Raw genomic sequence first — 24092 nt, forward strand, 5'->3', positions numbered from 1 at the left:
TAAAATCAAATTTCTCATGTCAAAAAACTCCCAGACACCAATTTTCATCCAAATATTGACATTACTTCAGAAATTATTTAGAAAAAATCGAAATAAAAATGAAACTTCTACACCCTGTATCTCTGAAAGTAAGCATTTTAGGACATACATTTATAAGAACTTTTTTACTTATTTTTATCTGCAGAATCTGCTGCCGAAGTTTCCGGAATACAGTTCGGACCACCCTGTATAATACCACAGTTTAAAGAATATAAATATATCAGTTGACCCACTCTTCGCCCGTATCAAAATTCCTCCCGCCGCTCCGCGCCTGTCTTGTAGACTTGGGCCAGTCTACATCCGTTGCTAGACGTGTACACAGCGTTCCAAGTTTATTTTAGTTTTGTTTTCGGTCCGACGCATAGGGTGAACCAAAAATAGTGTTTTAGTTTTGTTCGAATTGTGAATAAAATGTCTACTAGAAATATTTGTGCAGTGGATGGTTGTGAAAGTAGAATGACAGACAATATATCGTTCTTTAGGTGCCCAAAAGATGAAGGAAGTTATGTGTTTATATAGTATATTAAGTATATAATAATTAAAGTATTAGACATATTAAGTATATTATAATTATGGAAACCTAACTATGAATAAATTGTTTTAAAAACATACATATAAATTAAGAAAAGATTTTACTCGAAATATGCACAAAATATTTATTTTTAACAATTAGTTTATTATTTTAGTAGATATTTTAGTGTAGTATGTAGTAAATACTTTACTATTATGTTTTGGATTTTGCAGTATTTACCGGTTTGCAAAGTGCATATTAAATTATTTTTTAAGATATTTGCATTTTTTTTAAATAGCATGTTTTACTTTTTAGATGTTTGTATTCAACTTTAACTACCTACCTGGAAAGTCCAAATTTTATCGTCAGGTAATAAAAATACGTGCATACAACTTGTTCTGCTATTGACGCTATTACTGCTAAGTTTTTTAGAGTTTTTACTAAATTTTATGTAACAGAAAAAAAATTTACACAATTAACTACTCACAATCATAATTACTGTTCATGATAATCATAACATTTAGAAAAAAATCCAAAAAAATTGACAATGGCAACACAAGTTGTATGAAAAGGTACTTTTATTACCTTACGATAAAATTTGAGCTTTCCGGGTAGGTAATTAAAGTAAAATGCAAACAACAAGCAAAACATGCTATAATTAAAGAAATATGCAAATTATTATTATATATATTAAAAATATCAACTTATTATATTTATTTAGTATACATTTTTCATATGGGGTTTCCATAATAATTATTAATAACAATTACCCTACTGACTTTTTCCGTATTCTAAAGAATTAGGATAGAATAATATATCTAATATTTTAATATTAATGTATTCACCATAATATGTATAAGTAGAGTCTGCTAAGGAAAATAACTTGTAGGTGTTGAGCCTGGAAAAGTGCCTTAGGATTTATAGGATCCCACAGATATGCTGTTAATCAATAAAACTAGTACTGTATTTTTATTTTTCTACTTGCTATATTAAAATTCTTTAGTATTTTTAGTTGATCCCTCGTATACGGCCAGCGTTCTGACTGATAAAATATCACTTCCGCTGGACCCGATAAACGTATAAATTTCTGGTCACCTCGAAGGGTCACGGGCCGCCTTTGAAGTCAAAATAACAATAGAATTCCTTACAGTGGGCCAACTGGTATGTATTCTTTAAACTGTGATAATACATTCATCGAATTAGTCAATTCGATCTGTGATCTATTGCGTGGTGGGAGGTAGACAATGAGATGCAGCAACGACAAGGTAGTGAAAATTTCTAGCTTAAGCCCGAGTAGAAATGGCGTTACGCATGTATCTTGTTTTTTAATTTTGGGTGCAGCTTTTTCCAACAAAAAAAAATAAATTAGTTTGCACCCGTCCTTAAAACATTTCTGTATTCTTTAGAATCTCCTAACCATAGCTTAGGTATTAAATTATTAGATGCGCCATAATAAGTAGACTGTAGCTAATCCATTTTCTCATCCATCAATTCTTCTTTTATTATGATTTATGCTCCTCACTCTCCGAAATGGTCAGAGATAAAAGGTGGCTTAAAATGGGCCAAAATTGCCTGTTAATGAGGCCAATGAAAATCCATTTAGTAATTAAATTTATCTTTCTCGTTTCCGGAAATATGACGAAAAAAATTAAATTTCCGGTTTTCGTTTTTATTTTTTACAAGTTTATTTTGACAGAATTTTTTTTTAAATACATTCTGAAAGAAACGTTTTAGTGACGTCAAATACAGGGTGTCCCAATATTCCGAATACTATGTATTTACACTACTATATATTTACACTATTATGTATTTTTGGAACCAAAATAAGTTTGTTGGACACAATTTACCTCTATATAAAAGCGCTTCGTTTGTCCACTAGAGGGCATCAAACTTTAAAAACGTAAAAACATTTGTTCAGATATTTTAAGAACCGTTAGTCCGATTTAAATGAGATGCCTATGCTTTGCTAAGTGCTTTAACAAATGGCTTTCACAAAAATCAAGAAAATGTAGGGGAAAGGTGAAAACTACCCCTACCCCTAAATAGATTTTAGTATAAATATTTTCCAACTCCACTGACGACAGATTTTCTTTCCATAAAATGATCAACTGTTGACAATTGACAAATTTCTGTTAAATATGAAAATAAAACTAATTCTGTTTATATAATTAGGTAAATTATGTTGATATTTTAAATGTTTAATAAAACAAAACGCGTAACTGTTATTTATGTCACGATTGAATTCAAATCCACCAATGTGCGCCGTATAGCGTTAGTCTGAGGATCCTTAATTATTACCTAAATTCATGGTCAGCTTCAAGATAGAAAACTAAAGCTGTAGAATAATCTTCTCTTTTTAATGCAGCTCTTCCCTTTTCATGTAAAGTCATTGCCACTATCAAAGCTTTCCTTTCATTATTAGGTATTTTAATTGGATTACCAAACTGATCTTCTAACTAAAACCAATATAAATATGTATTAAATATCTAATAAAATTAATAATAACCCTAATCTCACATACGTAAATGGATACACATAATGAATAGATTATCAAGCAGAGCTGCAACAAGTCAGTTTCAAAAAGACCTAAATCTTAAGTCATTTGTAAAATCAAAAAGATTTAAATATTAAGTCAATTTCAGTATGACGTTATCTTAAGTCTTTGACTTAATCATTTTCTTTCAAGTCAAGTCATATTCATAAAGACTTAAATCAGTATAATTACCGCCAAGGCGAGATAGTCAAAATACAATTTAACTACGTATTTTTTAAATGTTAATATAAATTTTCTCGTATACTACGAATTGTTAATTTATTACCTATATTACTAATTTATTTTAGGTACAGATGAGACAAACCACTTAAAAAAACGGATTATTTTCAGAATAACTACAAACAAAAAGAATTAAAAAATATGAGTAATAAGAACATAACAATTAACGAACATAACGATTCTGTAGTATCTTTCATCTATCCATTACAATTTAGATGTGGTGGTGATATGTTTTGATCACTATGCAATATGTCTATGGCATAATTCAAGCTGACTGGAGTAGGTTGGTGCTTTTGATTTGCTGGCTGGATGTCGGCCTGACAATTCAAAAGGAAATGCTACTATTAAAAAATTCGTCATAAAAATATATTATGAAGAACTAGCTGACAAGACAAACGTTGTTATGCCAAATAAATTATTCCTAGGATTATTCCTAAGATTATTTTAGTAGAAAAAAAATTGTGGGTGCACTATGTGCATTGAGTGTTATTTGAAGTGAAACTTTTTACTAACATCTATTAAATTGAAGGATTTGAAGGACCAGTTTGAAGACCAGTTGGACCAATTTTGGACCAGATGTTGAAAAAGTAATAAATTAAAAATTAATAAATAACTTGATTCAGTTTCACAAAATTTGTATTAAAATGACCGTCTGTCCGTCTGAGGACTCCATTGGGGTATTCTTCTGAAGTCAGTTGGAATAGATTAAGGGTCTTCATTTCGGCACTGTCTTTGTCGGCATAGGCTGGAGAAATGAATTAAAGCCATTAATACATATTCTGAGAACGGTTCTCAGAACAGCGAATGTCGCCAGCGACACAACACATCAAATGAACCAATGAGATTCGTACAAAATTCAAACAGCTGTCAATTTTGAATTTTGTGCAAAGCTCATTGGTTCTTTTGACGTGTCGCTCGACAATACCGATGTTCTGAGAACGGGGCTCGTAAATACTATACCTCTATCCATGCCGAGTTTGGTTCAAATCGACCCATAGTTAAGAAAAATCCTGATGATTTCGTCCAATTAGAGGCATCATCGGTTCGATTCATCCTGTAGCCCGTCCCCGATTATGCCGAAATCGACCCATATCTTTCTTCAATATCAAATCCTTAATCCCACCCTGATTAAGATGTAAACGAAACGTCGCGCGTCGTATCCAACTTTGCATGGTGGGACCATGTGCACCGTCGCCAAATTTAGTCGCGATCGGACGACATCAACTTTTGACGTTGTTTACGTCAAACCTAACTGTCACAAACGGTCAAGTTAGCCTTGGTCCAATCTATTCACATACCAAATAGTTCAAGCCCCATCTACATTCGAGTTTCAGCCCCCTAGCACACATAGGGCCCGAGTTACGACGCGACGCTCCAAAGTCCCATCTCAAGTTTTTCATTGGCTTACCATTTTTCGATCGTTACCACTTTTCGTGACGCGTGTCGTGACGTTAGCTCGTGTGTCACGGCCTTGAATTTTTACTCCCAACGCGCGTAAAGAAGTTTCACTTGACAAATAACTAACTTATTGTCAGTGTGTGAGGATATGGTATACATACAGGGTGTCCCAGGTTGAGCGTGCATTAGAAGTTTCTAGAGAACTACAATAACTAGATCGGAGATTTTTTGCACATTAATGTTTCGTAACGAGATCTATCGATTAAAAATATTTTCAATATGGCGGTACTTCCGGAAATACCGGAAGTTGACTTTAGGTATTTCCGGAAGTACCGCCATATGGAAAATATTTTATTTTATTATTTATAGCATTTAACAGATGAACATATTTCTAACCAGGAATATGAAAGAGCTCTTAAAGTTTGGTAATTATTTGAATGTGAATGTATAGGACATTATTCAGATATATATTTGCTGTCTGACACATTGCTTTTAGCTGATATTTTCAAAAATTTTCGAAAAACATGTTTGTCTACATATAAACTAGACCCTTTGGAATAGATTAAGTTTACTTTTACACATTTCCCGGTTTTCACTTTTACACCCCGGTTCACACTTTTACACATTTCCCGGTTTATCATGGGAAGCTTGTTTACGTTATACAGGTATAGAATTGGAATTACTGATAGATCCAGATATGATACATTTTTTCAAAAATAGTGTTCGTGGTGGTGTAAGTTCATGCATTACTAGAAAATCTGAGACAAATAATCCCTTTCTTTCAAAGTTTGATGCAACAAAACCTAATAAATATATAATGTACTATGATGCAACAAATTTGTACGGTTTTGCAATGTCCCAACATCTTCCAACAGGTGATTTTGTATGGTTAACAGATCTAGATATTTTTTCAATTTCTAATACATCTAGCAAAGGATATGTTCTAGAAGTTGATTATCCTGAACATCTTCATGACTGTCATAACGATTTTCCTTTCTGTCCAGAAAATTATCAACCACCTAATTCAAAATCTGCAAAATTAATATCAAATTTGAACAATAAATCAAAATATGTAATTCATTACCAATTATTAAAACAATGTTTGTAAAACGGACTTAAGTTAACTAAAATCCATAGTGTGATACAATTTTCTCAATCTGCTTGGTTGAAAAAAATTATAGATTTAAACACAAAGTTACGTAATGAGTCTAAAAATGAATTTGATCGTCACACGTTTAAATTAGCAAACCATAGTATATATGGAAAAATAATGGAAAATGTGGATAGGAGAGTTGATGTAAGACTTGTTACAGAATGGGAAAAAACAAAAGAAAAGATGGAGCTGAAAATCTCATTGCAAAGCCGTATTTTAAAGATTTAACTATTTTCTCAGAAAATTTGGTAGCCATCCAAATGCAAAAAATATTGATTACATACAACAAACCAATATATGTTGGCTTTTCCATACTAGATATTTCAAAAACGGTTATGTATGATTTCTATTACAATTTTTTAAAACCTTTGTATAAAGATAATGTATCTCTTCTGTATGCAGACACTGATTCATTTATACTTGAAATTACAACAAATAATGTTTATCATGATATGCACAAAAATATTCATAAATTTTGATACCTCCAATTATTTGCCAAATAATATACATGAGATGCCTATAAAGGTGCGTATTCATTATCCGAACGAACGAACGAATGTTCGCTAGTGGTATGGACGGGGACCGTACGATAGAACCGCACGAGAGACCGGACGCGAATGCGTTTGATGTACCGACTCGAAACGGATGGTCGAGCGAACGAACGAACGAACGGCCGCATGCGTTCGGTCCCCGTCTAAATATACCGCACTTTCATTGGTTCGTTCGTTCGTTCGTTCGGATAATGAATACGCACCTTAACACAATCAGTGGTTGGTAAATTTAAGGATGAATATGCTGGTGAACCCATTGAATCAATTAGATTTTATTCATTCTAAAGATGTAGTAGAAAATAATTCTAATTTTTTTTGCTCCATGTATGTTTTTCGTTCTAGACTACATTCAATTTTTACCGAATTAATACATAAAATTGCATTGAATTCGGAAGATAGTAAAAGATATCAAATTCCACATGATTTTAAAACACTTGCTTGGGGTCATCATGATATTTCATTTTACCAATGGAACGCAGATAATCCAAACCTCAATATATTTTTTGAATAATATAATATATTTATTTTTAGTTTAATATTTAGTATAAAACTCTTTAATGGTATGCAACATCAGACTTTATACAATTGATTATGAAAAGTTGAACTTATACTTATTAAAAATATAATGTATTAAATACTTATTAAAACAAACATAAATAACATTCCCTCTGGAATGATTTAAATTTAGTTTATAATTCCCCTTTAGAATGTTTTAAACTTGTAATAATTTACAGATATTAGATATAGAGTAATACAGGAACAAATATATTTTTATATATTTTAGTTTACATATTAAATAGTAATCTAGGTAATAATACATTTTAGAATATGATTTAAAGTTAATTTAAAATTCCCTTTCAGAATGTTTTAAACTTGTCATAATTTATAGATATTAGTTATAGAGTTAGAGGAACAAATATATTTTTATGTATTTTAGTTTTACATGTTAAATGGTAATCTAGGTAATAATGTATTTTTAGACTGTAGTGACTCATATAATTTTGTTAAATAAGTAAAATACAGGGTGGCGCACCTCATTCGCCTCGGTTGATTATACAAAAACCGAAGGATTTAGAAAGAAAATATTTTATGGGTATACGTAGAGAGGTAATGTGCATAATTTAAAATTATTTTAAAATGTACAGAGTGTGTCAGAACTAAGATCCATACCAAAGTTATATTTTTTCTTATGGAACACCCGATATTTTATTTCATTTTTGGATTCTTGGACATAAAATAAGAAATTTATTATAAGGGTTTAATATGTTTAAAAGCTTTAGTTTTTTAAATATTTAAAGATATTTAAATATGCATGCTATAATAAAAATGTTTGTCAACACCCCCCTACATTACTTTTCAGAGTTAATTCTTGTGCTGACTTTGAAGCCAGTGAAATAAACTTTACTAAAAAAAATATTCCTTCCTTAAATGTATACAGGGGTATCAAAAATTGCTGGTCTATTTTAAATATTTACTTTACATAAAAACTTCGTTATTTTAAATACAACACTATGTATTTTTTGAATAAGTCGAAGCAGATTTAAATGCTCTTTCAAACTATATTAGGGTTTCCTATACCTATCTGGCTCAGATTTTAAATAAAAAGCGATTTTTCAATAAAATTATAATCAAGATGGCTGGTGTTGCCATGGCAATTTTCTAGTGACAATTAGTAGCTATTTTCAAAATCGACATTAGTTTGTGGACTTTTAATTTATAACAGCTTATTTTTATTTAATTTCCCTACAATAAGGTTAATAAGTAAGTATTCTTCATTTTATCAAGAAAAATGAAGCAGTATCTGCTGGCGCATGGCGGAAGGAATGGATATGTTACTAGTGATTTTATTTTGTGAGGACAATTGCTTGTTGGCCTGAAGGGTTTATGCTCAAAGATATCCAAATAGGAATTTTCTTCCTTTGAAAAACTACTTTTCCTATTTCGCAGAGCTGATAGTGTGGTATATGAAAAACCTATTAGGCAGAAACCTGTCATTGGAAGTGAAGAAAATAAATTTGCCTTAATTGGCTCTTTTATAGAAAATCCAATATATTTACAAGTCATCGTAATATAAATCAAAGAGCTACTTCTTTATTTTTCTTGATAAAATAATAAATACTTACTTATTAAACTATTGTAGGTAAATTAAATACTTTTATTTAATTACCAAACCAAACCAAACCAAACCGTTAAATAAAGTCCATAAACTAATGTCGATTTTGAAAATAGCTACTAACTGTCACTAGCAAATTGCCATGGCGACACCAACCATCTTGATTGTCATTTCGTTGAAAAATCGGTTTTTATTTAAAATCTGAGCCAGATAGGTATAGGAAACCCTAATATAATTTGAAAGAGCATTTAAATCTGCTTCGACAAAAAAATACATAGTGTTGTATTTAAAATAACGAAGTTTTTATTGAAAATAAATATTTAAAATAGACCAGCAATTTTTGATACCCCTGTATTCGTTTAAGAAAGCAATACATTTTTTAGTAAAGTTTATTTCACTGGCTTCAAAGTCACAAGAATTAACTCTTAAAAGTAATTTACAGGGTGTTGACAAACTTTTTTATTATAGCATGCATATTTAAATATCTTTAAATATCTCAAAAACCAAAGCATTTAAACATATTAAAGCATTATAATAAATGTCTCATTTTATGCCCAAGAATCCAAAAATCAAATAAAATACAGGGTATATATTCCATAAGAAAAAATATGACTTTGGTATGGATCTTAGTTCTGACAGACCCTGTACATTTCAAAATAATTTTAAATTATGCACATTGCCTTCCTACAGTCTGACAAACGGATCTGAAACAACGGGGCAACGGCAAGGGGATCGCAATTTTCTAAAATCATGACCGATCTCATTCATAAAATATCCACGAGCGTGCGGGGTTTCATAAAAATATATCAGGAATTTTTATAATATTTCCAAGTTTATAATATTATTTTACTTTAAATGTACCTACATTTTGTTTAGTCATTTGCCAAATATAATAATATTTGTTAAAACGCGTGTACTAATTACAATAAACACAAATCAAGTTAGAGAGATAAAACACAATACAATAATACCGCCACTGGATTTTTCAATAGTAGTGACTGTTTCTACTATTCCTAGAGAGGGGCATAAAGTTGAGGGTAATGGCGACAAGACGTGCGAGAATCTCGACCAATCAGACTGGTTGAATCCGGGATGCCATGATGAATTTTGTCAGCGTTGCCAACTTACCCTAAGCGGACGTTATCTTAAGGAAACTTTACCTTTTATAATAGGCAGAATGAACAAAATCAGTTAATTAGATAAATATACATTATTACAATAAGAACTATGTCAACATATTAGCATATATATAATTATGTATGCTGAAATGAACTAAAATATATTCAATTTATAGGTAATATCGAGCAACTTTGGTTTTCTATAATTAAACGTGACAACATCGACTTTTTTTGCCCGAATTCCTTCCGCTGTTTTAGATTCGTTTGTCAGATATTACATATACCCATAAAATATTTTGTTTCTACATCTTTCCGTTTTCGTATAATCAACCGAGGCGAATGAGGTGCGCCAATAAAATCCACCCTGAATTTCCACATTTCTTTCATCTTCAATTACATATGTTCTGGGACTTGTCATCTTAACTTTTTTAATTCTAAATATTTCATTTAACCAATTTGGAGTATAACCTTTGGAAAATGCCTCGCGATACTTGCTTAATCGCATATGATCTGCATCTTTAAATTTGGCAAGTTTTGAATCTACTGTTGTAGCATGAGTAAAGATTGATCTTAAAATTTTCTTTTCATTTTGTTTATTTATTTGGTTTGGTTTCATTCCAATTGTTGAAAGTTTGGTGTTGTTGTAATCCTTAACGATATCTTGTAAAATATTAAGCCATCTATAATTTCCTTGCAAACTAAACATTTTCCATATTCTGGTTTTTAATGTTCGGTTTACTCTGTCTACTACACTTGCTTTTAAATTGGAAAAAGTACTATAATGATTAATTTAAAATTGTTCCATCAGTCTTTGGAAATGTTGGTTGAAAAATTCTGTACCTCTATCCGTTTGCAAATTTTGTGAGTTGGTTTTTAAAGTAAGTAATATGGTTTTCATTGCTGTGGCAACCAGATTTTGTTTTTACAGGTTCTGCCCAAACATATTTTGAAAACACATTTATAACAACTAAAATATATCTATAACCCCTGTTAAATTTGGAATATGGTTGAATTTCAACCAGATCTGCCTGTAAAAGATCATTTGGTCCTTTAACAATTACCCTTCTTCGCATACATTTTTTTCTTGCAGGTTTATGTAACTATTAACTACTTGTTCCTTAATGGTTGTCATACTTTTGAAATTTTACCAAAAGGTATTTTGTTTTTGAACGTAGTTGTCCACAAAGCTTTTATACATCTCTTCCCATTCTTTTAATTTTTGTATTTGTTCATCCCTATTAGTTTCAATAAAAATTTCATTAATTTTAACTATTTCTTTGACTAGGTTATCTAGATATTCTTTAACTGTTGTTAATAGAAAATCTGTTGTATTATTTGCAGAATTTTCTGCTTGCGTTTCTATTTTTGTTAGTTCTTCTTCCAATTTTTTAGAGATATTTGATATAATTTGTGAAAGACTTTGTATATATCGTCTACTGTCTAAAGACAGCTAATTATTTACCACTAAGAGTATCGTTTATAAGTTTACTTTTAGTTTGATCAATATTATCAATATCATCTCTTAGATGTTTAATTCTTTCTTTTTGATTTTTAATTATCACTTCTCTAATTTGAGTGTTCATGGTCTTATTGATTTCATCAATATCAGCATTAATATTTTTATTTTCTTCTTTTACATACTCTTTCAATGATTCTAGACTTACATTAAGTTCATCCAATTTTAAATCTAACTTCTCTAAAGTGGATTTTATTGCAAAAATTTCATCTTTACTTTTATTTCTATCTTCACCTTCCAAAATTTTTTCTGATTTTAATTTTGTAATTTCAGCTAATGTATTATTAAATTGTTGATCTTAGATTTTGTAGTTCTTCTGTGTCTTTTTTATGGTTAACTATATGTGTATATTTAATGCCGTCGCTGTAATTTTTTCAGTTCTGTCAATTTTATCATGAATCTTCTTAAAATAAGCTACTTCTTGATTAACTCTTTCGTAAAAGTTTTGTGCGAAATTTTCAAATTTTGTTTTAATGTCACTTTTAAGATTTCTTTTGATTGATTCAATCTGTGATGTATCGTTAATGGAATCTTAATTAATTAATTAATATGTATGTATCGTTAATTAAATCTTAATTTGTTCTATTTCAGTTTTTAAATTATTAATTGTTTTTATATTATCATTAAATTGTATAATTTTCTCTTCATGTTTTGTAATTTTTTCATCAAAAAACTTAATTTTCTTTGCAAAATTATTATAGTTTGATTAATTTTCACTTAATCTCTTATTTGTATTGTCTATACTACTTTGAAAACCTTCAATTACTTTATTTTCCATATATTTTACATCTGTCTTAAATCTATTTAAAATTTTATTTTCGACATTTGATAAGACTGTATTTTCCAAGGTTGTTGTATTTACAATGTTACGTTTAGAAATATGACAACCAAATTTATCAATAGACATGGTTTGATATTGGTAAACAATTGATTTGTTTATAACTGTCAATTCTTATTTATAATATAACTTTAGCCTCCCTTAATTCCTCAATTATAGATAATATTTCATTGTTGTGGGCTGTATTGCCATCATCTGAAGATGCTAGTAAAAGACGAAGTCGGTCCACAAGTTCATTTATATTATCCCAATACACATAATCTGTATTTGATTTATTTATTTTTAAAGTTAAACCTTTCCCTTTCTGGACAGCAGTTGTGCTACTAGTTCTAAATTGAGCTTTCGGTTTAGCAAAAGCTTCAGTCAACCTTTCCAATGATGTTATTGTTTTAGTTTTTGTAATACCCTTTCGTTGCAAGTAAAGTCCAATTATCGTTATTATATTTATGTGAACTATTTCCTTGCACTTGCTCGTTGGGATCAAAATTTCTACGATATGCATTAGTTTTTTTTTAATATATCCATATAATTTTCTAAATCTTCATTTTTATATCCAACAGGTTTTTTTTTAAAAAGTAATTCATATAAACCAACCCTTACTCCCGAAGGGGTATTTTATACTTTCCACATGAATATGTTTACCAATTATTTCCACAGGTTTTTGTGTTAAACCCAAAAAAAAAATTATCCGTTTCGAGATCATGGACTATTCCATAATTATGATCAAACTTAAACTTTGTATCTCACACCTTCATCTATAGCTTTTTTCGTTTTCCTGTTATTACCGATTCTGAACCGTCCTAGAACTGTGATGCGTATGCGCAGAAGGAAATATGAAGACATTATTTCATTTGCGCATGCGCTGCAGAGTTCTAGGACGGTTCAGAATCGGTAATAACAGGAAAACGAAAAAGCTATATATATCGTCCTATTGCTTCCAAAAGTCATTAAACTAATATTTTTCCGAATAACCTGAAAATCCAATAACTAACTATATTTTGAAGCGAAGAATCGATTGAAAAAGTCATTAACTACGATTTCTGGCTATTTATGCTGTATTTTAATACCGATTAGTCTCTAACAACAACTTTATGCAATGTAATTAACCTTTAGACGCGTTTTTCTATGCGTTTTTCTTGGAAGTAACAAAAGTAAGTTAGTGACTTTTGGCAGCAATAGGACGATATGGCAATTCATGGAAAGCATTCAACCAATCATCATATCCCGAACTCCCAACATATGTTTGAACAGTTTGTCTTGTATGTTCTAATATATCTGATAAATTTCTATTTTCTGAATGGTTAAATTGTGAAGGCAATGTTTCTGCAATAATACTTGTTTCTTGTATATTGGGAATCTGACTTAGAGATTCTGTTGATCTGTTAAAAAATGATGGAGTTTCAGGTGGTAATATAGGAGTTTTCCCAGTTCTCGGAGTTATTTAAGTTATTTTAAGTTTTAAAATATTCTTCTTGTAAGTCAACGGTTTCTTCTTTTATGTGTAAATGTTCCGATTTTCCAATAGATGAGACTAGTTCTTGTAGAGGTTGTGTTATTGGTTTGTAAGTCTGCTCTAACTCTGCTTGTGTTGTAAATGCTGCTGATTTTAGCATATGATACTTTTTTTACTGCTTGTCTTGACTTTATTGACTCTTTAGCTAAACGTTTATCCATGTTAGATAATTTTTAAATGAGGAAAAATCACAAAACTCGACTTATATATAAATATAGGAATCAAATTTATTTCTATATCTACCATTATTTAATTGACAATCTTTATCAATTACAAGAAATCCATAGGGTTCCTTCCAACATTTAGCACAAATATTTTTAAACTGATCAAATGTCATATCTATCATACAATGATCATTATATATGTGTTTTAAACTTGAAGAATGTTTAAATAAAATCAATAAATTTGAATTTTCACGAATTAGTTGTTTAAGAATAGAAGAGTAGTAGTAGTATCTGTGTTTGTATGTCTACCATGTGTAAAATAATCTCGAATAATTGATTGATTGTGACAAGGAATATCGTCGAAGATAATAAAAGAATTTGGTTTTATTTTATGAGGTAAAATAACATTTTCATCATTGTCATATTCAAAATATCCAATTTCTTTCATAGGTTCTAAAAGTTGTCTTAAATATTTATATTTCGGTTGATCTAATCATTTTGAATATATATAAACATTTTCGAACCTAATACCATTAGGATGTTCAAGCAATGTTAGCATAACCACGGCACGCCAACTCTGCTCAGATTCCATTGTTTAAAATTTCTATAAAATTTGACCTTGACGGCGCCATTATCGTTTCCTAGTCAGGGCCGGATTAAAACTTATCAAAAAATTTCTCATAAAATACGACAGAGTCGTATTAAAAAAATACTGTAATTGACTGAAACTGAATTTTATTTACACAATACTTTTGTCCAAACAAATGAATCGTTAACCGCACATACTTCTCGAAAAGTAAAAATGAAAAAATCAATTAAATATTTCACTGTAGAGAATAGACAATTAAAATTAAAAAACATGCAACTAACAACATGCCAGGAGTTACAAACAAGAATTAAAGAAATACCAATAAAATATTTATTGAACAATATAAAGAGGCTACGTACAAATTATGCCCATCAATGGGCGTAGCAAATTTTATTAATATTCAAATTTCACAAATTAATAAATCCACAATTTTTTTGAGAAACTTCTATTTTTTTCATGGCAGGAAACAAAGTAGGTACCGCATTGTATTTTATACGGTTACAAAGTGAATTGGTAAACATTTTAAATTCAAAATGAAAAGAACGCAACTTGTACCTTTTGTGGGCCTTATTTATATCTTCAATCAAGTCTTCTCTATTAGCTGCAATTGCCCATGTTCTTGCCCTAAAAATGTATTGTTAACTTATTTTCGATATACTCATTTTATTTGCTTTTATAATTATATTTAAATTAATAGTATAATTATTTTTAAATTTAATTTTTAATGTCTAGATACAACATTAAATTTTACTAAATATTTAATATTAAATCTTACTAATACCGTATGATCGAGAAAAAACGGCGTCAGCGACGGCCATGAAATGAAGGTCGCTGTCATTTTATATGTAAATTTATATGGAAAATGTCATCGATCGTCATTTCCTAGCCAACTGGACGCCGTTTTTTTTAATCACACAGTATTAAAGTTTGTTAAGATTTTTAATTAGATCTTCCTATTTAGCTGAATGTCCTAATATGTATACTACTGTTTTTTTTTTCACAACTAAAATATGTTAAAATAATTAATCACATATATACATACCTAATAGGATCTCTAGGAAACAGAAAGAAACTTTTATTGAACAACAAAAATAAAACTACTAAAACAAATTATATTTCATAATAATAATAGCTCCCGTATATAGCGTTTGACACCTTGGGAGTAGCAAGGTACAGCTTGTCGTACTAGAGCCGTTCCGTATACAAAGGAAGGTAATGTGGCTAGCACTACGCTTCAACCGTCTATTATTACCTCAGGATTGTGAATCCCAAGTACTCATTTAAGACTGAGTCGACCTAGGTACCCAAACTATTTTTATTTTAATAAAAATTGTCGGCTGATGAAATGCCGGGTGTGGGATTCGAACCCACTACCTTGAGATTGGTAGACGAGAGCTTGTACCTCTACGCCACCGGGCACCTATTGGCAATTATATTACATAAGAAACGAAAATAAAACTAGAAAACCAAATATATCACATAATAAACAAAAACAAAACAACAAAAACAAAGTATATCACTCAAGAAAAAATCAAAATAAATTAAACCGCACGCTACTGACTCAAATCTGCCGTAACTGTGTGTTGTCGCTGAAAAAACTACTACACTGGTTACTTTCTGTTGATGGAAACGCAAATGGCGGCGTGCGCGAGGATATGCGCGTAACGTTCCCGCCAAAGCGAGTTAGCCTGCCGTGTGATTTATATGTCGTGGCATAACATTAGTTTGGTTTGGTTAGGTTAATACTTGTTTCTTGTATATTGGGAATCTGACTTACAGATTCTGTTGATCTGTTAAAAAATGATGGAGTTTCAGGTGGTAATATAGGAGTTTTCCCAGTTTCCGGAGTTATTTCATACCACCACTTCTACTACAACCAACAATTAATCCTCTTTTCGAGCCACCACCAAACAAAGCACCATGTTTCCTAAATTGTCTGTGTGAAACTTTTTCATCATGGTTCTTAATAGGTAAAGAGAATTTTTGTTTTTCGATCTTCATTCTTAAAATTACTAATATATTCCATTGTGTGTAAAAGTGTTTATACCCTAGCGGCAATAGTTTATTTTTAGTATTTAAATATGTTTTAATGATTGTGCAGAGTGTCGCTCTGGTATTAACAAAACTATAAATAGGAGACGAAAAAAGGTTTTGGTTTAGTAAACAAATTAATTACCAAACTTCCCTTCGAATTTCACATACCAGAATATAGCTACTGTGGACCGGGTACAAAACTGGAGAAGAGAATAGCCAGAGGGGATATTGGTATAAATCCATTGGATGCTGCTTGTAAACAGCATGATATAGCATACTCTCAATCTGAAGATTTATTAAAAATACACGTATCTGATAAATTGTTAGGAGATCAGGCTTGGAATAGAGTAAAAGCTAAGGATTCTTCTCTCGGTGAAAAAAGTAGCTCCATTAACTGTTGCTACCATAATGAAGGGAAAACGAAAGCTTGGAATGGGAAAAAGGAAAAAAATCGAACACCTGAAAAAATTGGGACATTTTTACCACTTTTGCTCCCAATATTGGGAGCGTTAGGTGCACTAGACGGAGGTGCGGCAGGAATTATCAAAGCAGTGAATAAACAACACATAGAAGAAATGCATAGACATAATATTGCAATGGAGGATGTTTCTAATTCATTTGCAAAATCTAATATTGCAATGGAGGAAAAAGACCAAAAGATTAACATAAGTTTTCCACGTAGACCGCTTACAAATATTGACATTATTAAAAATGCAAAGGTAATGAAAATTCCCAATTTCAGGGATGTATTTATGCTTGATGAACTTCCAAATACAATATCTTTAAAAGAGTGTGGTGTTGTTAATTTAGACAGGAGAAGCAAAATAAAGGATCACACTGGACTTCATACATTAAAAACGATAATCATGTGTGTCTGTCAAACTTTGATAATAATATAATAATAATAAATAAATAATGTTTATTCAAACTGATCCTATTACAAAGTATATACAAGACTTATACATAACTTACGAATACAAAATAGTGAATAAACATAATATCCTCTTAAGGTAGAACCTTGACTGAGGAGTTTTATTTCTACAACAATAACTACAATATTTTATTCTAAATTCTTAAACTATATCTAAATGTATCAAATTAATTTATTTCATTGTCCAACACTTAAGCACGCTAAAAAACAAGTTATTACACAGAGGTCAGATATTGACATTGGGTAGATTTCGTATTGACATAGGGTAGAAGTTCTAAGGCATATAAGATTACATTTTTTTTTCAAATATTATATTTATTGTGAATGGTTTTTAATATTTCACATTTTGCTATAGCAAGAGAGTATAAATGTATGCATTTCGGTTAATGTTCTACCAAGTACCCATTCTTTTAATCTTTTTTTAAAAATATTAATGCTTTGGCAATTAACAATTTCTTTACGTAAAACATTAAATATTTTAGGTCCTACATATAAATGACTTTTTTGTCCGATAGTTTTATCTATCCGAGGTACATTAATAGTTAATTCGCGTCGACGTAGTGAGTATGAAAGTGGGATTAGATTATTTTTACTTCTATTGCTGAATGTTATAGATAATGTAGGTATTAAACCAAAATAATTGTTTAGCGTCAAAAATGGCTGCTTCTTTGTATAAGGCATCAGAGGGATATCTATAGTTTTTATTGTATATTATTTTCAGCAACCATTTCTGAACTATATTTACACTTGATAATTGATTTTTGCTTGCTGAGCCCCAGGCCACAATACCGTATTGTAAATGGCTCTGAGCTAAAGCAAAATACACATTTCTTAGTAATTCTATAGGAATTATACTTTTTAAAAACTTAAATATTACAATAAGTGATCTTAACTTTTTAGTCACAAACTGAATATGATAATTCCATTTCATGTGGTTATCAAATATTACTTCAAGATACTTAAATTTGTTTGTTGAGCTTATTGTCACTAGCTTATTGTTATAATGTTGCGGACCCGTGTGGACTCGACCTAACCTAACTATATGTCCCGCCCTCAGATGACCTTAACATCGCATTAAAGAATAGACACAGTAATGATTCATTCGTTCGAGAAGAATCGAGTCCCACTGGAATGGACTAGTACATACGAGAACATTCGAAAACCTTCTCTGCGCACCTAACGATCTATGGACTATTCTAGAGTTCTTTACCTGTCGGTATAAAAGCCGGCGGCGGTGGCCTACAGGGGGCAGTTATAAATATACCAGTGCAGTTGACGCGCTAAAATTCAAAATAAATTCTTAGTTATAAATCGTTTGTAAATAGTTCTATAAGTCTTTTATCGTTATTGTTTTTGTTAATTAGTGTTAAATAAATAGTGTTTAAATAAATTGTGACTTTCTATCCACACGGAACCGACGAAAAACGTAACAATTGGTGTCAAGTGTGGCGTGTGTGATAAACTAGAAAAATAAAAAGACTAACGATGGCTCCGAAAAAATTATTGAAAGGCCTGAAAGTGTCGGAATTAAAATGCATACTAGAAGAGAGGGAATGCGAGACAGATGTAAAGAAAAGCATTTTGCAAGCCAAACTGAGAGACGTTTTGATTGAGGAAGGTGAGGATCCTGACACATTTTGCTTTGAGTTGGAAGGTGACCTTGACTCGTGCCTACAAAAATTAGAAGACAGTTTGAATGACAAAATTACAGAAAATTCCCGAGAATTGCAAGACAATTTAAACGGCAATTTGAATAATTTAGAAGATAAAATCAGTGATAAAATGATGAAAAATTCCCAGGATTTAATTAATATTTTAGAAGATAAGATCGCAGAAAATTCTAAAGATATACAGGCCAGCTTTAATAATAAAATACAGGAATTAGAAGAAAAGATAATAGATACACAAGATAAAATAACAGAGATTGAGGAAGATGTAAATAGAAAAATCGAAATTTTAAAAGAAGAAATAGCGAAGTCAAATTCACCAAAATGTCAAGAAACATCGGAGGGACCGAAACTAGTCGAAAATAGGTATACCTCAAAATCAGTTATGAAACCTCCGCAGTTTGACGGAAAAACCGCTTGGGCCAACTACTTTTGCCAATTTGAAGCCGCTGCGAGAGCAAACGGCTGGACAATCGCTGAAAAAAGCTACCGCTTTGACTATCGCACTGCGGGGAGATGCGACTGATATCCTGCAGACACTGTCACCATCGGAACAGGGAGATTATCAGCAATTGGTACGACATTTAGAAATGAGGTACGGCCAAGCTCATTTGGAACATGTCTATCATTCCCAACTAAAAAATCGCATTCAAAAGTCAAATGAGTCTCTGCAGGAGTTTGAAGCCGACGTAGCCCGCCTCGTTCGCTTTGCGTACCCTGCTACGCCCGAGAATGTTATGGAGCGGTTGGCAGTACAGGCATTCTCCGATGGCTTACGTGACAACGAGACAAGACAAGCACTTGTCCTAGCCCACCCAACGCACTTGGTGGATGCTTTAGCACGTGCCCTAGAATTCGAGGCCGCGAAACAAAGTTCTCGGTCTTTAGGAAAAGTACGGGCCATCGACGAATGTTCCGACGAATCCGTGGAAGGGATTGTTTGGAAAGTAATGGACCAGTACATGGGCAAGAAGGGACTGATTCATTGCTGGAACTGCGGACAGGTAGGACACGTGCGAAGCCGTTGTAAGGAGAAGAACGAAGAACCGGCTTCGTCGAGGTCGGAAAACTACTAAGGGTCGAAATGAAGGGGCACACGTCGACCTGTACCCAACATGCCCCAACGAAAACTGCTCGAGTCGCCTCGCTACAACACAAATTCAACAGCATGTTTGTGGATGGTTTTGTTGATGGAGAGTTCCGGACTATGCTGTTGGATACAGGAGCGACGAAAACTATTATCAGACCGGACATTCTTAAAACATCGAAGAAGGTTAAAACAACACAATGGCGACTACGTACTGCTACGGGGGGCTCCGCTGCTGTCCATGGAGAAGTAAATCTTAATTTTGTTATTGGGAGCACCAGTTTTGAACATCCAGTGTTAGTAGCAGATATCGAAGATGAACTTATTCTCGGAATGAACATCATGACCACTAAAGGTTTTGACCTAAACTTCAAAGAGGGAATTTTGAAAATAAATGAGGAATAAGTGGTTCTACATCGAAAATGTGAGGAGACGCTTCGCGTGGTAGTAGCAGAAGATGTTTCGATCCCTGAGCGCTGTGAGGTATTTTTGGATGGTTGCCTGGAAGGTAAAATGAATAATGGGAGTATTATTCTGTTGGAGCCAAGGAACCATGACAGCGAAATAGGACGAGGGATCGCTGTTGGAAAAGCCCTGCTACGAGCGAAGAAAACTGTACCGGTGAGAGTAATGAATACGAATTATTATTCTGTATCCTTGAAGAAGGGAACCCTGTTAGGGTACTGTTGTTCGGTCTCCTCAGTCATTCGAAGCGTGGAAGCCTCCAAAGTTTCGACTTCAAAAATTCCGGACAAAATGGTGAAGGAGTTAGTAAACGTTAAGGGATTATCTCCCGAAAATAGTAGAAAATTGGGAAACCTGATAATCAAGTATCAAGATGTGTTTGATAAAGGAGAAGCAGGACACAGAGGTCGTACCAATTTAGTACAACATAAAATTGATACCGGAGAAGCACGACCAATCAAACAAAATCCGAGAAGACTTCCGCTCGCCAAACGTGAAGAAGCTGATAAAATCCTTCGAGAAATGAAAGAAGAGGGTGTCATCGAACCATCTAACAGCCCGTGGACATCGCCGGTAGTACTAGTAAAGAAGAAAGACGGTACCACCAGATTCTGTGTTGATTATCGGCAGCTCAATAATGGTACCAAGAAGGATAGCTATCCCCTGCCGAGGATAGACGATACTCTAGACACACTGGCGGGGTCAACGATATTCTCTACGTTAGATCTGAAGAGTGGATATTGGCAAGTCGACATGGCGCCGAAAGACAGAGAGAAGACAGCGTTCTCGGTGGGCTCCGGACTGTGGCAATTTACCGTCATGCCTTTTGGATTGTGCAACGCGCCAGCTACCTTTGAGACACTAATGGAGTCTGTGTTAAAGGGACTATCCTGGACTACCTGTTTAGTGTACCTGGATGACATCATAGTGGTTGGGAAATCCTTTGACCATCATCTGAAGAATTTGGAAGAAGTTTTCAAGCGACTACGTAGTTCTGGTTTGAAACTTAGCCCCAAGAAATGTCATCTGTGTCAAGAAAAGGTACACTACTTGGGCCATGTAGTCTCCTCCCAAGGAGTTGCGGTAGATCCACAGAAGACCAAGACAGTGGAAGAGTGGCCGATACCTAAAGATAAACATGAACTACGAAGCTTTTTGGGACTATGCACATACTATCGACGCTATGTACAGGGTTTCGCCACCATCGCAAAACCATTGACCAGACTTACCGAAGGCGAGAGGCGTTTCTCTTGGGACTCAGATTCTGACGAGGCATTCCGAAAATTGAAGAAGGCCCTGACTAGTGCGCCCATACTTAGCTACCCTCTTGGCAACGGAAACTTTATATTGGATACCGACGCTAGCAATGTTGCATTAGGCGCTGTTCTGTCTCAGATCCAGGATGGTCAAGAAAAAGTCATTGGTTATTTTAGTAAGACCTTGTCAAAACCGGAAAGGAACTACTGTGTAACCAGACGAGAATTACTAGCAGTAGTTAAAGCAGTGGAACACTTCTACAAGTATCTCTATGGAAGAAAGTTCTTGTTAAGAACAGACCATGCTGCTTTGAAATGGCTGTTGCAGTTTAAGAATCCTGAAGGGCAGGTAGCTAGATGGATTGAACGATTACAAGAATTTGACTTCGACACAGAACATCGAGCTTGGGTAATCCATCGAAATGCCGACGCACTTTCCAGAAGACCTTGCGCTAAGGACTGTAAGCATTGTTCCCGAGCAGAAGAGAAAGAAGTGAAACTCCTAAGAACAACTGTGGTTAATGATAGTTGGCAACCCGAAGATCTTGCAAATGACCAAACCAGTGACCCAGAATTAGGTTTAGTAATTAACTGGAAAAACGCAGGCCAAAGACCAACGTGGGAAGAAGTTTGCAGATATTCGCCGAACGTAAAGTCGTACTGGGCTCAGTGGTAATAGATAACGGACTACTTCGCCGTGTGATCGAGAGACCGGAGGGACAAGAAGAAAGAAGGCAGATCGTCATTCCAAAGAAGAGGGTCCCAGAAGTCTTGGAGGAAGTTCACAATGGAACCAGCGGTGGACATCTTGGTGTTACCAAGACACTTGGCAAGCTGCGTGAACGGTTCTACTGGGTGAACTGCAAAGAAGATGTGAGGGCCTGGTGTAAGAAATGTGACATTTGCGCAGCCATTAATGGGCCACAAAAGCGTGGTAAAGCCCCTATGCGCCAGTACAATGTTGGTAGTCCCTTCGAACGAATAGCGATCGACGTGGCTGGTCCTTTCCCGGAGACGAACGATGGCAACAAATACATTGTGGTAGTAATGGATTACTTCAGCAAATGGGTCGAGGCCTACGCGTTGCCAAATCAAGAAGCGTCCACGATTGCTGATGCCCTTGTTAAAGAATGGATCTGCAGGTTTGGTGTTCCCATGGAGCTTCATTCAGATCAGGGAAGAAACTTTGAGTCCAATCTGTTCCAAGGCGTCTGTGAAGTCCTGAACATCCGCAAGACCAGGACGACTGCTCTACATCCACAATCCGATGGGATGGTTGAACGCATGAACAGAACTATCAACCGTTATCTGGCCAAAGTAGTCTCTGACCACCAAAGAGACTGGGACAAATTTCTTCACCTGTTCCTGTTGGCCTACCGTTCATCCGTCCAAGAATCTACAGGGCAAACTCCAGCCAGCATCGTTATGGGACGGGAAGTGCGCCTACCCTGTGATCTGAAATTTGGTTGCCGACCGGGAGAAGAAGTCGCCGGAGAAGATTATGTCCACACACTACGTCAAAGGATGGACGACATTCATCAGAGAGTCCGCCTAAATATTCAAAGTGCTAGTGACCGAATGAAGGAACACTACGACATTCAAGCTGAGCATGGAGGATACCAACCAGGGAAGTTGGTGTGGCTATATAACCCGCAGAGACGTCGTGGGTTATCTCCGAAGCTACAATCCTCGTGGGAAGGGCCATACGAAGTCATGGATAGAATTAATGACGTCGTATACCGTATCAGAAAATTGCCAAAAGGAAAACCGAGGGTAGTCCATTTCAACCGTTTGAGCCCCTACCAAGGCGAAATAGAAGATCGTGCTGGGACCGTGAGAACCTGCAGCTTTGATCCCCCTGATTCGGAGATGTCCTTTGACGATTTCATGGCCCGATACAACAGCAGTGAGAAGGCTCGCTATGGTGTAACCAAAGAAGATCAACGAGACCTCTTTTCCGTGCCTCCTGATTATTCGCTCGCTCATTGTGTGGCTCGAGATTTGCGGATGTCCAGAGGAATCGCTGCGACGTTCAATGAGAAGTTTGGGCGTGTCGGAGAACTACGCCGACAGGATCCAGAGGTTGGAAGCGTCTTGAGGCTAACCGACAATGCACATGGTCAAGCAAGGCACATCTTCTACCTGGTCACCAAGGAATGGTCCCCGAGTAAGCCGACTTATCTCAATCTATGGAAGACCCTGATTGAACTGAGAGAAGCCCTGCTAAACAACAACATTGCACGATTAGCCATTCCGAAGCTGGCGTGTGGACTCGATGGTTTGAGTTGGCGTACAATCCGGAACATGATTGAAGTCTTGTTCAGATTTACGGGAATCGAGATCCTCGTTTGCTGCTACAACCCAAAGCTGAGATCG

General features: G+C 33.9%; 1 protein-coding gene across 1 annotated transcript in view; it reads right to left on the minus strand.

Annotated features, from left to right (window-relative positions):
- Window positions 1-24092, minus strand: part of LOC115878259 (NEDD8 ultimate buster 1-like) — a 57697-nt gene that overhangs the window by 15541 nt on the left and 18064 nt on the right. The window contains exon 4 of the mRNA XM_030894687.1: window positions 2849-3006. Coding sequence (XP_030750547.1) covers window positions 2849-3006 — 158 coding nt within the window. The remainder of the gene's footprint in view (window positions 1-2848; window positions 3007-24092) is intronic.

This window comes from Sitophilus oryzae, unplaced genomic scaffold (assembly GCF_002938485.1).
Source record: "Sitophilus oryzae breed Bouriz unplaced genomic scaffold, Soryzae_2.0 scaffold_1062_pilon_pilon, whole genome shotgun sequence".
In the NCBI taxonomy this organism is placed as follows: domain Eukaryota; kingdom Metazoa; phylum Arthropoda; class Insecta; order Coleoptera; family Curculionidae; genus Sitophilus; species Sitophilus oryzae.